Source organism: Solanum pennellii, chromosome 9 (genome assembly GCF_001406875.1).
Source record: "Solanum pennellii chromosome 9, SPENNV200".
NCBI lineage: Eukaryota > Viridiplantae > Streptophyta > Magnoliopsida > Solanales > Solanaceae > Solanum > Solanum pennellii.
The window spans coordinates 4851315-4867856 of record NC_028645.1 but is presented as its reverse complement, the minus strand read 5'-3'; the positions used below and the strand labels follow the sequence as shown (position 1 = coordinate 4867856).

The 16542-nt window shown below is 28.7% G+C and overlaps 2 protein-coding genes and 1 pseudogene across 2 annotated transcripts in view; all 3 read right to left on the bottom strand.

Moving 5' to 3' along the window:
• Positions 1–874: 874 nt before the first annotated feature.
• LOC107029930 lies at positions 875–2746 on the bottom strand. The gene is made up of 2 exons (XM_027911921.1): positions 2317–2746; positions 875–1394 (listed from the first exon to the last, which is right to left on the bottom strand). The coding sequence occupies exons 1-2, from the start codon at positions 2695–2697 to the stop codon at positions 1023–1025; spliced, it is 753 nt and encodes a 250-aa protein (XP_027767722.1). The 5' UTR covers positions 2698–2746; the 3' UTR covers positions 875–1022.
• Positions 2747–7980: 5234 nt separating this feature from the next.
• Positions 7981–9802, bottom strand: LOC114074091 (annotated as a pseudogene).
• Positions 9803–14423: 4621 nt separating this feature from the next.
• Positions 14424–16542, bottom strand: part of LOC107029718 (uncharacterized protein At2g39795, mitochondrial-like) — a 7295-nt gene continuing 5176 nt past the window's right edge. Inside the window, exons 2-4 of the mRNA XM_015231161.2 lie at positions 15196–15533; positions 14826–15015; positions 14424–14756 (exon numbers count right to left, since the gene is read on the bottom strand). Coding sequence (XP_015086647.1) covers positions 14856–15015; positions 15196–15533 — 498 coding nt within the window. The 3' untranslated portion in view covers positions 14424–14756; positions 14826–14855. The remainder of the gene's footprint in view (positions 14757–14825; positions 15016–15195; positions 15534–16542) is intronic.

The following is a 16542-nucleotide window of genomic DNA, read 5'->3' as shown; positions in this document are numbered from 1 at the left end:
AGATTTAGACAATGAAATACATGATCTAATTTTACTTTCTTTTAATATTTAGTCATGTAACTTGCTAAACTTATTTTAGCATGATTTAGAACATTAAATTATGATCAATTTCATTATGACTTATTAATTTGCAATATTTTTACACGATTTTATTATTATTTTTTATTGGATATTTTAGTGCCATTAATTATATCATATTTTTTGTTATTTTCTTGAGAAATAACTTAGATAGTTGCATTTTTATAGGACTAAAAAAATATTTGATGTACAATTAAATTATATGTTTGTATGATTAATTTATAAAAAAAACCCAAAAATCCGAAAAAATCCAAAAAATCCGAAGTTGAAAGACCCGAGTTTTATTGGTTTGGTTTGATTTATAAAATAAAAAACCTGACACAAATGGTTTGGTTTGATATTTGAAAAACCCGAACCAACCCGGTTATGTATACCCCTAATTGAAAATATTGGAAATATCCTTGAATTTGACACAAATTATTAATTTCATATCCAAATTGATGACAACCATAAAACCGCCTCTCCATTTGAGTAACTACATTTATGTACATCCCTAATCTGACACATGACATAACAAGTGGTCTCAAACTCTTGTACGAGCATAGATCTAGTTCATAATAAAAAATTGAGAGAAGTGTTGATCGAAAACACTCCTAAATTTGACGAGAATTTATGTGTGTATTTCACTCATATTACAAGATCAAAGTGTATTTAAGTTCATTTAGTCAAGTAAAGAGATATATTTTTAAAGCTAATTTAGAGATAAATCTAATATTTCACGAGGAAGGAGACCACAATATTGAGAAATCAAACTCTCACCAACAAGATGAAAATTCAAATAGTTAACCAGTTAAGCTACTAAAATACTTCCAATGTCGTAGACTTGCATAGGAAAATAAAATTATGAGTAGTAGTAACTATTTTCACTAGTACAAATATAATTGTAGTAGTAAATCTAATTTTCACCAGTACAAATATAACTCCCTGTCTAATCCTCTTCTATTTCACAGCCCAAGAATCAACGCAGTAGTAACTATTTTCACTATTACAAATATAACATTTCCAATTCTTCTACTAGTTGTACCATGATCAGTACATTGATGTGGATGAGACATGTCATTATGATTATGATTATGATTCGAATATGAAAATTCATATTCAAAATATTGAAAAGTATTAGGAAATATCGATGGTGGAACATACTTGGAGATTCCTAGCCATGTTTTTTGCTTTTTGCATTGTACCAACATACATTCCATATGAATATCGAACTCACATAGTGCACACCTATAACGCCATGAAAAAGCGTTACATGCTCCTTTACAAATAACACATGTTCTTGATTCTGAAGAGCTTAGAAGTCTTAAACGATGCTCCTGAAAATATCATCGTTAATATAATTAAAGTATTGCTTGAAATTTGGATAATGATTATACCATACTTATATGTTCTGATTTTTAATTTTTTATTACATAAGGATTAAAAGAAAAATGAGATATTAGAAAGGGGATGATAAAGTTGGTAAAATACCTTTTATTTTAATCGGTTTAATTTAATTAGATGAAGCTAAAATAATATAATCAGTTAAATAGGTTAATCATGCAAAAAATAAGGTGAAATTGTGTGTGTTTGGTATAGAAAAAAATAATTAATGTGCAGAGAATACTTCAACTTTTTCATGTTTGATCCACTAAAATATTTTGAAAAATGACTTATGTTTTTTCAGTTTAAAAATAATAATAATGATTCTAATAAAAATATGAAAAAATATTTTCCTAAAGTCACCTTCAACATCACCAGTACACCACACCCTCACTAGCTAATCCACCTAATTAAACACCCCCAACCCCTAGTCCATAAACCAACACCTCGCCCCAACCAACTCGGGACTTGACCCGAGTTTACCTGATCTGAGACCTGACCCACCTAGAACTCGAGCCAAGATTCAACCCCAACCCGACCCTAATTTGCTTATTCCATACATAGGACTCGACCCTAGACAATTTTCTTCGTAACGGATACACCCCTAATGTAAATATTATGGCCTAATGCACGGACTATATTTTTTCTCTTCATCATCTTTTATGTCTAAATTTACATAAATTATTAAACTCTTGTACTCTAAATCAAACCAAGTAGATCATAACAAAAGAGTTATTTCAAAAGTAAACACTATGAATATATAACAACAAACCTCCTATAGGATTATATATATGTGTTTTAATATTGAAATTTTTGAATGTTTATTACCGACAAACTAAAATATTTAGATTTTGCAAAGTATAAATAATTGGTTACCTCATGTAAGACATGTCGCAGTGTTTGAGGCAATAGAGTACATAGAGGGTGGACATCAAATTCACAAATCTTACACCTATAAAATAACCCTTCAATAGAATCACAACAAACATTGCAAATGCGGTCCAATTGGCGATTGCCATGTGGCACGCGGTTAACGAGTTTGAGCGAATGGTATGGATGTAAGAAGGAAGAAAGATTCATTGGACATGTTCCACAATATTCGTGTAAATCGAAATCGCATTCAGGACAGTTAAATCGTTTACCTATGCCAAGGGTTTTGCAACCATCACATACATATTTGGTGTTGGAATCAAATAATGTTAATGAATGGTTTGGGTGTAGCAAGTGTTGGATTGGGTTCTTGTGGATAGGTGCCATTTCTTGAAAGAAAAAAAATAAATCAAAAATAAACACAAGTAAGAACTTGTAGTTGGAAATATTGGGACCTTCAAAGGGCAAGATGACAATATATATTGGAAGAATTTATAAGGAGTCCGGAGCTTAAAGGGTATAAAATATTAATAAAATTGTTTTTTTTAGAAAATCGCTGCATAGGCAGCGATTTCCATTTCTAAAAAAAAATAATTCTTTTTTTTAAAAAAATTGAAAATCGCTGCCTAGGTAGCGATTTGAATTTTTTTTAAAAAAAAATTATATTTGATTTTGCTATTTCCGGTGGAGGAAATTGCTGTTGTTTCAGCGATTTTGCCATTTTGATTAATATAAAATTTTATATATCGTTTTAAAATTTTTGTTATTATTTTATACCTTCACTCCGGATTCACTTTATAAGTCTTTCACTCAAAAAGTCTTTAACTTGCTTTTTTTTTTTTCCTTTTCTTATAAGTACATAATATTTAAATAGAGGAAATGACAAAGATGGTTCATTATTTTTTGGTAGAAGTTCACAAAACTTTCCCTTAATAACCATTTGGGCAATTTTAGTCATTTAAATTTGTCAATACTGAACTTTTGGTCTCTTATCAGATATTTATCAAATTCTAATTGAAAAATGTAAAAACATAGAAAATTTTAGTGGGAATTCAATTGAAAATGTAAAAACATAGAAAATTTTAGTGGGAATTCACATTTGGAAGTACATTTTTTGTTGGTTTATGTTACTTTTTGGTCATTTTTTCTTAATATTGTGATTTTTGGTTCTTGACAAAAATATCTGCTTGACTTGTTAAATATTTTTTTGTAACTATTATTAAATTAAATAAACAGAATTTTGTAAATACCAATCAGAGATCAAAAATCTCTTTTTAATAAAATTTAAAAGATCAAAACTATCCAAATGGATACTTAAGAGACTATTTCAAACTTGTTATCAAATATTATGGGCCATTTTTTTGACATTTCTCTAACTAATTAAACAATTTGCAAGCAGCTATTGACGGTTGCTTACTTATTGACATTTCTTAGATAGTACGTAGTATGAAAATATGAAATTTACTTTTAGTACTTCATCAATAAATTGAAAGTTCTTTTTTTTTAAAAAAAAAGGTCTACATATTCAAAACTTATCAATTAATTTAGATTTGTTTGGTCAATCAAAGGAGGAGTACTAGAGGGGTTTTATTTATTATGAGGGCTCGAATATAAAATGTTTTAACTAAAAATAAAAGAATATACCCATAATATCATATCTTTGGTGAGGTGCTTCCAAATTAATTCTACTTGTAAATAAAATGTCAAAGTTATAATTTGATTAATTTATTATTAAATTCTCGAAAAATGGAGAGAAATCAAAAAATAGAGAGGAACCGAATCACCTATGATGACATATGTGGACAGGGTCTAAGTCTACTAGTCATGACTTTAAAGTGAATGGTATACAAATCACTTCATATTTATTGTCTTAAAGAAAAATATATTTTATGTTTAATTTTTCTTAGGCATCTTATTTTATCCAAATATACATCAAAATTGATGTTGCTTCCTTATAATTTAAAACTATGCTTGGACGTTTTCCCTCGTTGTTTGAAATTGTATTTGTAGTTGGTAAGCAATTGCATGGCATTTTACCAATTCTTAAAAAGATGACGATGAAAAGTGGTGGAGTTAAAAATTTAACGAATAATATATAATTTTTTTTTAAATTTTATTAAGGGTGTAGATAATTAAATATACATTCATAATAATAATATTTAACCTTTGTACATAACATCACACTGGTCATGCTAAATTTGGGTGTGTTTGGTATGAAAAAATATATTTTCCTTAAATAATATTTACTTTGAAAAATATGAGAGTTTTGTTACTTATTTTCTAATTAATTAAGGTGTGAAAGATAAAAAGTTTATGAAAAAGTATGTTTGATCCTTTTTTTTTAAAAGAGAGAGGAAATAAAAATTCTCATGTAATCTGAAATCGATTTTATTCTAATATAAACTATTTCTTTTCTTTTTTTCTTTTGACTAATAAGTTGACTTCAATAAATAATATTCCTTTCAAGTGTAATATAATATAATAAAAGAAACATAGAATATGTATGGGAAATTCCATAATAAATATTTTTTTCTTTTAACTTGAGTGACAAAAGAATATAATCAGATCGAATCGATTAAATTTAATTGTAATGAATTATTTTATATTATCTTTTTCAATAAAATTGTGAATTTTATTTAAGTATATAACCATCCTTGTCGTAAATCGAATAGCCATTATATGTGAGATGTTTCCAAATTAATTATACTTGTAAATAAAAAGAGATGTCAAAATTATAATTTGATTAGTTTATTATTAAATAATTAAGAAATAAAGAAGAACCAAATCAACGATGATGAGTATGTTTGGACTGGACAGGGTCTAAGTCTACTATTGATGACTTTAAAGTGGATGGTATACAAATCACTTCATATTTATTGTCTTAAGGAAAAAAATTATTTTATTTTAATTTTTCTTAGGATCTTATTTTATCTAATAAATATACATCAATATTGATGTTGCTTCCACATAATTTAAAACAAGGATTGGACGGTTTCCCTCATTGTTTGAAAAAGTATTTGTTGTTGCTAAGTAACTGCATGGCATTTTACAAATTGGAAAGTGTTGGGGTCAAAATTTAATAAAGGATATACAAGTTCTTTTTTTTTTTTTTGGGTTGAGTTAAGGGTGTGAATAATTAAATATATATTCATAATAATAATATTTAACCTTTGTACATAACATCACACCAATCATGCACTACTATAATAAGAATTTTTAGGAAATTAAATATTGATATTAATAATGAGTGTTAAAGTTTTTATCGATATTAATTAAGTGTTATTAAAACTAATGTCGCTAAAGGCTTTAGGGACATATACAAAAAGTGTTACTTGCCGCTAAAATTATATAGTTTGCGAATAATCGTTTTTGATATAGTGATACTTAATTTGGGTGTGTTTGATATGAAAAAATATATTTTCCTTGAATGATTTTTACTTAGAAAATATTTTTTAAAAAAAATAAGGGAATTTTGTTACTTATTTTCTAATTTATTAAGCTGTGAAGATAAAAAGTTTATGAGAAAGTACGTTTTTGATTCTTTTCTAAAAGAGAGGAAATAAAAAGTCTCATGTAATTTGAAACCGATTTTATTCTAATATAAACTATTTCTTTTTTTTTCTTTGAGTTTATAAGTTGACTTCAATAAATAATGGGATATTTATATAAATATATTATAAATAAAAATTATTTGTCATTTATAGTAATAACATATTTTTTCACTTGATCACTTTTAATAAATTTATAATACACTTTTAATTCATATTATAAAGAACAAGTTATTATTCACATATAATACAAGTTTTGTCGAACGGTAATACATTTATCACACATTTTAATACACTTATAATACAATGTATTAACTTCTTACCAAACAAGCATAACATATTTTAAAAATAGTTATAATACATATATATGCATACTTGATTCACGTTTAATGCATATTGCAAATTTAACAAAGTATTGTTAACTGATAATATATAAAAAAATATTGCTAAAATTCGTACTTATCGATTAAAAGGCACCAATCTAAATAATTTTTCCATAAATAATATTTCATCCAAGTAGAACTGTTAATATGAGCTGACCCACCTCATTTGGATTAATTCATACAAGTTTTATAAATTTGAGAGGTCAGGCTAGATTAGCCCATTTTTTGTGTGGGTCAAAAAATGGTCGGCCCAACCACAAGTATTGGGCTATGGACTTGTGGGGTCAACCCTCTTTTCGTAAAAATATTTTTTTTTTTAAATTAAATTATAATTTTAAAGGATTATCATAAATATCGACAAGATAATATTACACGGTGTTAGTGTTACTACTTTTTAATAAAATCCTCAAATAAAATTATCATTATAATATTTATTAAGTTTGATTTCAAGGAAAAAAATAAATAACTAAATAAAAATATAAATCTAATTATTTTCCAATGATCATAATATATATATGCCATTATCTTTAATTTTGTTGGTATCGTTGCCGTTTCTTTGAGGAAAGTAATGCACGTGTTCATGTGTTGTCACCTCTATTTTATCTGTCGTATTTTTTCGTTTTTTCGAATAGATTTTAATTTAAATAATTTACTATATGATTCACACGATTGATATAATTAATTGTGGTGATGTTTCTTTTGTGGACCAAATAATGAATTTATATCTTACATTTTTTGGTCCGTAAATTTTAGGTTCAATTTTTTTTATCATACAAAAAGAAACTTTACACAACTAACAGCCAACGACTCTCAAAAAAAGAAACTATGACAATTATAAAGCAACAAAAAAATAGTAAAAATTCCAAAACAAGAGAACACCTTTTTTTAGGGATAATTGTATATAATAGCAAACTAATAACCTAAAATAAATAGAGTAGCTACTGTTTGATTTAATTTTGTCCCATAACAAACGTTTGCCAAAGTTTACCAGTTGCCTCTCTCCCAAAACTCTCGCCCGCCACTCTTCCATAATCGCTCGCCACTTTCCCTCTGCTCGCCTCTCTCGCTTTATACAATAGAAGTGTATAAATTGTGTTTCTGTTTTATACAAAGCGAGAGAAAATTGTATATACACATGCAAAAACATATATCTTCGTACTATACGCTTAATTATACAATTTACAAACATTTTTACTTCGATTCAACTTGTATACAAATGCAAATTTTATACAAATATTGCAGCGAAAAAGGCCAACGAATTATACAATTGCAGTGAAATACAATTTTCTCTGACTTTATACAAAAGAAGTGTATAAATTGTGTTTCTGTTTTTGTATAAAGCGAGAGAAAAACATATATCTTCTTCCTATACACTTATAATTATACAATATACAAACATTTTACTTCGATTCAATTGTATGCAAAGCAAATTTTATACACATATTGCAGCGAAATAGGCCAGCGAATTATACAATTGTGCATTATACAATTGAAGTGAAATAGGCCAGCGAATTATACGTTGCAGCAAAATAAGCCAGCGAATCATACAATTGTATATGTATAGCGAGGAAAGCGAATTATACAATTTAGGCCAGCGAATTATACAGTTGTATATGTATAGCGAATTATATAGTTATATATTTGCTATGGAGCGCAATTATGCAAACTTTGTTATAAAGTTGCCCAAACTATTGTCTTAATATATAGACCGAAAAATCCAACAAAAAGTTTTACCACACAAAATGAAATTATTTTTTTCTTTTTTCATAGCATTATACTTTCCATAACTAAGAATGAAAAAATTATACACTTTTACATTATCAAGATCCAAAAACTGGAGACACATCGATCACCCCAAATACCAAATTGGAAATCACCCCAGTTGCAATTGTTTTCACCAAATGAAACATCACTTGACTAATTCGTCCGCCATAATTTACACCATAATTTCCAGTATAATGAGTTTGTGCCTGCCCATGATTTTGTTGGTATAGTTGTGGCATAATATTGTTGTTATAATGGTTCATATTAGATGGACCAGGAAAATTATTTGGATTAGGATAACCAACAAAATAATGTTGTTGAGGTAATACAGATGGTGGGACGTACGTCGAAATCCCTCGATGAGTTAATTTATTTTGACATTGTATTGGGACGCAACCTATATGAATATCAAAATTACATAGTGCACATCGATAACGCCATGAAAAAGCGTTACATGCTCCTCTACAAATAACACAAGTAATTCCTTGTTCGATCGAGCTCAATAGCCTTAAAGGATGCGGCTGAAATATTGATGAAAATATCATGATTATCAAATTTAAAAAAAAACACTTGTTGACAACCACATATATATGATGGATATTAAACTATAATTGGTCCAAATATTTATATATAATTTTTTTAAATAAAAGAGAGTTAATTACTTGAATGATCATTTTAGGTTAATATTAATGCATTAAAATCAGTTTTCAATGTATATAGTTGTATTATTCACCTAATTTTTGAATGTCTCTTAAAGGTCACCTAGTAAGTTATAATACAAAATCTTCTTTTGTTTCTAAATGAACTCCATGAATGATATTTACTTGATAATTTTTTGAGTTAATGGTTAAAAACATATCTTAATTATCATTTTTTTCGAAGTTTTATATCTCAATCATTCAATAATTACCTGTCTAAATTATGACTCTGATTGTATTAAAATATACCTAGTTGATGAGTCGATTAGATATTTCAAAATCAATCGATCTTACACAAAGCCCATAAAATCAACCTCCTAACATCTATAATTGAACTTACTAAATTATTTATTTTTTAAAAAACTTTTTTATTTCAAATCCTTCTCCCCCTTTCTTCATTTCTCCATGACAATGAACCCTAAATTTTATACAATTCCACAATAAATCTTAAGTTAATTCTTATACAACCCTAAAATTTTATAGAATCCTAGATCTTTTTTTATTTTTGTTTTTTCAAAATTAAAAGCTAAACTAAAGATATTATTGCACACTAACATTAAAGGTTAATGGGGAAAAAAATTAAACCAAGGTTAATGAGCTCTTTCATTCATTTAATTCTAAATTTTTAAAACAAACTAAAAATAAAAAACGATCACATAAATTAGGACAGAAAAAACTAGCTAGGTTACCTGATGTAGAATATGGTTGAGTGTTTCCGGCAATAGAGTACATATAGGATGAACATCAAATCCACAAGGCTCACACCTATAAGATAGGCCTTCAATTAGGTCACGACATATGTTGCAAGCGCGATCACCACTCTAGTGATCGCGCTCAACAAGCCTGAGTGGGTGGTGAGGATGCATAAAAGACGATAGAATTCGAGGACACATTGCACAATCTTCATGTAGGTTAAAGGTACAAGCATGGCAATGATATCTTGTACCAAAACCATAAGTCATGCAACCCTCACATAAATATTTAGGGTTTATGGTATCATGGTGTAGTATTAGTGAATGTTTGTGAGTAAAATGTTGAATGGTTGTTGGGATAGGTGCCATTTTTTTAATTAAAAAAAATTGATTGCTACCTTAGAAGATGGAAATTGAACTTAATAATTCCAAGAAGAAGAAGACGATTGAAGACTTTATAGTTAGGATTCGAAGACTTTCACTTGTTTTTAATGTTTCTTTATAATTAAAACAGTAGTAACAACTAGGATGCTTCCTATATGATGTGGACGGTTGCTTGTTGACATGTCGTCACAGTAATATATTAAGTGTAATTTCATAAGCGAGGTATGTGGAGAAAGTATACACATATCTTACTCATATCTTGGAGTTAGAGAGGTTATTTCTAATAATAACATGACTATAAAAATAGTTAACATGACTGAATTAATAAGTCGTAGCAAAATATTATAGAGAGTATGTCAATCGTCAATTGTCAAACCGTTAATCTGAAGAAAAAGCATAATTACAACGAAATAATACGGTAATTAAAATGCAATAAAACATACACATTGAAGGACAAGAAACTCCATAAATAATACTATAACTTCTATATATTGAATAATTTGTATGAATTAAATATAAATTAGTGTTTAAAATTTCACTAAAATTGCAATAACTTGTGGATATGAGCTCATAATCTATAAAATTTTAATTCTGAATTTATCCTAGCTCTGTCTACGAGTGTTCAACTATAACATGTAAATTCCTTTTTGATTCTTGAAAATAAAATTAATATGTCATACAAAATATAAATGTTAATCTTGATCGATCAGAATCTTTTATTTTGTCTTGTTAATTTTTGGACACCAACATTTCAATACTGCAAAAGAACAAGTCTCCTATTGATGACTCTCAAGTATTAAATGATAAAAGAAAAAAATGGATTTGACTTGTATGCATTGACTGGTAATGAAAGGTGTCGTGAAAGTTGTTTTTACTATATTTGTTATTTATTATGTAATACTACTGTACCAAGACATCATTTGTTTTTATTAAGATTAAGAGGTATGAATTTAAATATACATGTGAATATTAAAATTTGCATTAAGATTTGGGTGTTTTGATCTGAATACACATTTGAATATTAAAATGTGGTCTCTAAATCTGAACACTAAATAATTAATGTCGTTTGTTTTCAATATCTGAATGTAGGATTGAAATCGAAATTATAGTAATAAAATATTATAAATTTTTCATTTCAACAAAATATATAACTTTTGATAAAAAAAAAAGTTTTAAAAGTTTTAATAATCATGATTTGGAGTACTATTTTTTCATTTAAAAACCTTGATAAACAACAATATACCAAAAATATTATTGCAAACAATATTCTTGACACACATAAATACAACAAAATTATTAATATAAAAAAATTATTTGAAAGGATTTATGAAAACTTATCAGTTGGGAAAAAATGGTGTTTGATTGAGAAAAGTGAGACAGAAAGTTTTTAATTATGAGATAAAAATGCACCCCCAAAGCAAAGAAACTATGATTTATTATTTGATAACTTATGAAATGAGTTTGAATGTTGTTAAGAGTGTCTTCTATAGATCTGATTCGTTCAGATCTCTTCAGACCCATTAAGAAGTTTTTTAAAAATAAAATAAATAAACTTAATGGGTTGAATGAATGATTCAAATTCAGAGTTAAAAATTAAACATACTTACTGGACTGAATCTGAATGATTAAAATTCAGATATCCATTAAGTATTAACAAATGAGGCCTAAATAGCTTTCAAAGTAATTTTTACCATATTAAGTGCATAAATAGAAGCTAACTTCGTGCACTAAAAAATATTCATTGGTTATTTTTATAAATATTTTGATTGAATAGTTAAGGAAAAAATATGTACTATTATTTTAATATGGATTGGAAGTAAATAAAAAAGTACTGAACCATGATTAACGTCATATTGGTAGTTGACATTATTATTATTATCATTATTATTATTATTATTATTATTATTATTATTATATCGTAAGTCAAGTGAGTAGTACGATGTCCTTCCAGAAATCCCTTAGAAAATTCAGAAAGAAAGTATTTAGAAATTAGAGAGAGTCGTATGGAAAAGGAATTTGTGGGTTCACGTGAATTTATGTGTTCAATTTCTCTAGATTATATATTTAAATATAAATATGTAAATTCATATTTAAATTATCATATAATAATAAGATGATAACTAAGTGTGTCTCTCTAAGTGATGATAGGAATTTAGGATTTTATATCTATCTTATTTTTGTGAGTAACACTCTTCAAGTAAATATCGACAACTCTTTTAACAATTTTTTTTTTTTGCTTTAATCTTTTAAAATTTTCAGGATCTAAAAAATTTCGCACCATAATATTTTTATATTTTAATATAATTAAATTAAATGTGTATATTAAAATTTAAAATTAGTAGTAGTATATATTTTGAATCTATAATTTTTAAAATCTAACCGTTTATTTTAAGAAACTAAAGGTTAAACCAATTAAATTTATATTTTAGATATTTTTTTAAAAACAGTTTATCCTTCTGAAATTTTGAATACGATCTACACAAGTGTACATGTTAGAGGTACATTTACCCTGTGGAAATCTTCTCTTTTCAGTTTTTAGTCAAGTTTAGTTATATATGTGAACACAATTTAGTTTAGAGTTAAATAGAGTACTACTTCCAGGAGAACACTTGGAAATTACATATAAAGATAATTTCAAGGATTTTTTTTTTTTGGGTAATAATTTCTAGGATATTACCAAGAAAATGAATGAACTTGATGCAAGTTGGGCACGGTTTTGTTTATTTATTTTTGCCTAAACTTAGAGGCTAGTTGAAGATGGCAAATAACAAGCAGAATAATTGATTGAAAAATAAAATATAAATTGTTGAATATAACAAATTAAGCAAAAATAAAAAGAAAACTTACATAAATATATACTTCCTCCGTCTAGTTTACTAACATGGTCAAAGTATACATTACCTATACACATTGATCGTAGATGTTGTGCATAGATATTTATACTATATGTATAGAGGGTCAAAATTTGCTCCGAACTATGCGAAATAGATCACTTATACCCTCTATTATAAATTGGAATTAAAAATACCCCGTTGTTATCCTAGGAGACCACAAATATCCTCAAGAGTTAACACACCAATTTTTAGTGACGTGGCATGCCACATGAGACTAATCCCTCCACCTAAGCGTTGCCAACTGAGATTCACTACAAAAGAACTTGATTTGTCGCCACAAAATCTCAAAATATTGCCACTAAAGGTTATGAGTGACTTTTACTGACGAGTGACTAATAGTAAAACCTATTTTTTCAACAAAAAAAATATGATAATTAATTTTCGATTGCAACCTAATTTTCTAAAATAAATAACTTGAAATATTAATACTAAAAACACCCAAAATTATTACAAAAAATTATGAAAATTACTTCTCGATTCACATCTCCTACTATATAATGCATCATTGTACATTTTATACATTTTCATATAACATAAAAATAAAACATACAGTATCTTTAAACTCCTACTTAATCGATATCATTTTTGTTTTTTCAAAAATAATGGAAAAAAAAAACACAAAATTAGAATTTAATGTTAAAAACTTTTAGTGACGATTTTTTGGGATGATGACTATTGTCACCGCTAAAGGTCTAGTTCTTTTGTAATGAATCCTAGTTGACAATGCTTAGGTGGAAGGATTAGTCTCACATGGCTTGCCAAGTCAATAAAAATATGGGGTATTAACTCTTGAGAGTATATGCGGTCTCTTAGGATAACAACAAGGGCATTTTTTTATCCCAAAATGTAACGAAGGGTATAAGTGATCTATTTCACATAGTTCAGGGCAATTTTGACCCTTTCCGTATTAAATATAAAGTTTACTCTATTTGTACATTGTGTACAGATTTCAAGTTTTTGCACGGAATGCCCCGATTTCAAGTTAGTCTTTAATTTTCGTCCTTCTAATTTTAATGAAAATTTATGAGTCAAAAAGAATCACTAAGTAAAATATTGACTCACACATACCACGGTGTATTGTTGTCAACTCACATAATTGTACCTACAAGCAATAAGACCATGTCCATCTGAATGAATCAACCTTTCCACGGAGGTAAATCTTTGCCGCTAGGCAAGAGGATAGCAAGGGCACCTACAAACTCACTCATAAGGAAACACATCAAGTAGGTTATTCGAGTTGAAAATTTCATCCAGCTCCTAATGTATTGGTTATCTTGTTAGTGATGGTTCTACTTCGTCAGATATTTATTTCAATATTTGAAATACGAAATAGATTAAGTAATTTGAACTATGATTCATACTTAATATTCAGACCTCGTGTCTGGGCTCCAAAAAAGTGTTCCCACTCTATCTTTCTTTCTTTACCCTAGACTCCGTTCTTCAAGGAGACCCACGTGCATTTCCTCTGTGTTGTGCTCGGGTCCAAAACCCAACGTCGTAGGTTCTATTCTTAATTGTGACCGAATTTGTCAAGTTCTCTTTAAGGCATAAGGTTCTGAAACTGAATGTATGCCTCTGAGGGCATCATAAGTTGAGTAGGAGCTTAGTTATGCACTTATAAAACATAATTTGTGGTTTTGAACTTCTTAAACCATAATATTCTGAAACTAGACTTATGCCTTATAATACATAACTTGTGCCTGTGATTTATTGATTTCTAATATAATGTGTGTGATTTTGTATCTTTAAGTTGATATCTGTATGTTGCAGCAACTTAAAAAAGTTGTCAATTCATGCAATAACATTATTGTTTTCATCTTTCATCTGAAGGATACATGAATTGCCTGAGAAAGAAAACTAATCCAGTAAACAAAATCACAGAAATGCTCTAATTAATACAAGGATTGCCTCCACTGATGTTCATTATTATAGCCAGTATTACTGCAAATAAGTTTGATGTGGTTATAACAATTGCTACTTCTTACCAACTTTGAAGTTACATCCATCATCGTTACATCCATCATCGTCTATCGTCTGACATTGGCCCAATGTTTCTTTAGTAAGAACACCAGATCACCATCAACTAGAAAAGTAAAAGATAGAAATCATTGATATATTACTAATAGCTCGAAATGAAAACAGTTAGCCTCACCAGGTTCTAAATATCCATGAAAAAAGGGTGCTAGTTTTCGACAAAATTCTTGATGTTTTTAAGCCACCGGATATATTCCTTGGTGTCTTTGCTAATTACATACTCCAGCATAAAGTTAGCAGTGCTGCCTGTCAGCCCTCTGGCTTCAATATATTCATACACAGACTTCTGAAGACTTTCATTTAGAAATCTGAAAAGAAGACAACACAACTTGGATAATCAGTATAAGATAACTTTGTTGCTCGGAATCTCTAAAACTGCACTACTTCTGGAGGATACGACACACCCTGCAGTGTTTTTAAAGAGTCCGAGCAGTATGGTAAGAAAGTGGATACAAAGCAACTCCATCATATAATAGGTAAGTACTTACGAGAAAGCAGGCCCTCTATAGTCTAGCTGATTGTTCGAACTTTTTGGCTCCTTGATGGACATGCCACAAATTGAAATTTTATTTGGAAAAGCTCTTGCATCAAACTCTAGTGACAAGCCATTTTCTTTTGACACAGTGACGGACAATGGTATACAAGGTTGTGGCTCACTCTCTTCTTCACTGTTAACAGCATCATCTTCAATATTTTCACATCTGGAATTAGGCATGTCCACTACTATACTTATGGTCTCTTCACCATAATCTCTCGTAAGAACAATAACTCTTTTTCCTGCTTTATCGTGAACCTTAAAAGGAAAGTCATCCGGGATGTCCACAACCTACATAAAGGGAAAGTTTCAACCAACTGGTGCCAATAGGTGGTAAACGTGTTCTGTAACACTCCACTCCAGTATAATTACAGACAAACTGTGGAATGATATGCGCATTTGCAATGATTTACACTTATAAATAAGCAGCTAAACGGCCTAGGGGACTTTGTTTAATGGTGAGGACACAGCTTGTGATATGTGAGTTAGGCTGGGGTCAAGGGCTAAGAGCCCTTCCACAGACAAAAAGGTAGCCACTTTTTGGATTGTTAACTGAAATACAGCCAGCATTTGCAAAGTACTTGAAAGATCACAGCTTAAAATGGAGGCAAAGTAATTGAAAAAGAGCAACATGAATTCCAAAAATACTCCAACAATTCGAAGTGTTCTAAATGAAACTTCAGGACCGTGTCCCGGACTTCCAACTTATGCAAGTAAAACTCAATGAAAGAGTCCTAGAATTCGAACTTATACAATACAAGCTCCACGATCATATCCTGGACTTTGAATTGACAATAACTAATTATATTCAGGACTATACATTTGATTTACTCTGATAGATTGTTCTAATAGATGATACCTCCTCTGAATTCTTTAACATTGTTTGTCTTTTTTGGTTCTAACTTAAAAAATTAACTAATATTAATAACAAATACATTAGTTACATTGACGTTCAACAAGCAAAATCTGAAATATGTTCCAAAAGTTTGAAAATATTAGAACATGTATTTGTGCCTTTCATAAATTTAGGTAAGTTGGCGGAGTATAGCCAAAAGGATCAGTGAATGTGGGTTGATCAGAAGAAGTGAAGAACCAATAAAGCTCATCTTTTACATCAAATAAACTCATATATTACCAAAGAATCTAAAGACTGAAGTTGCGAAGTTTAATCGTAAGAACATGGGCAACTTACAACTTCTAAGGATAAATTGGAGTATATAACGCTGCAGAAATTATAATCTTGATGAACATAAGTCATTTTTTGCGTTTGGAATGACAAACTATTTTTTTTTTTTGGGGG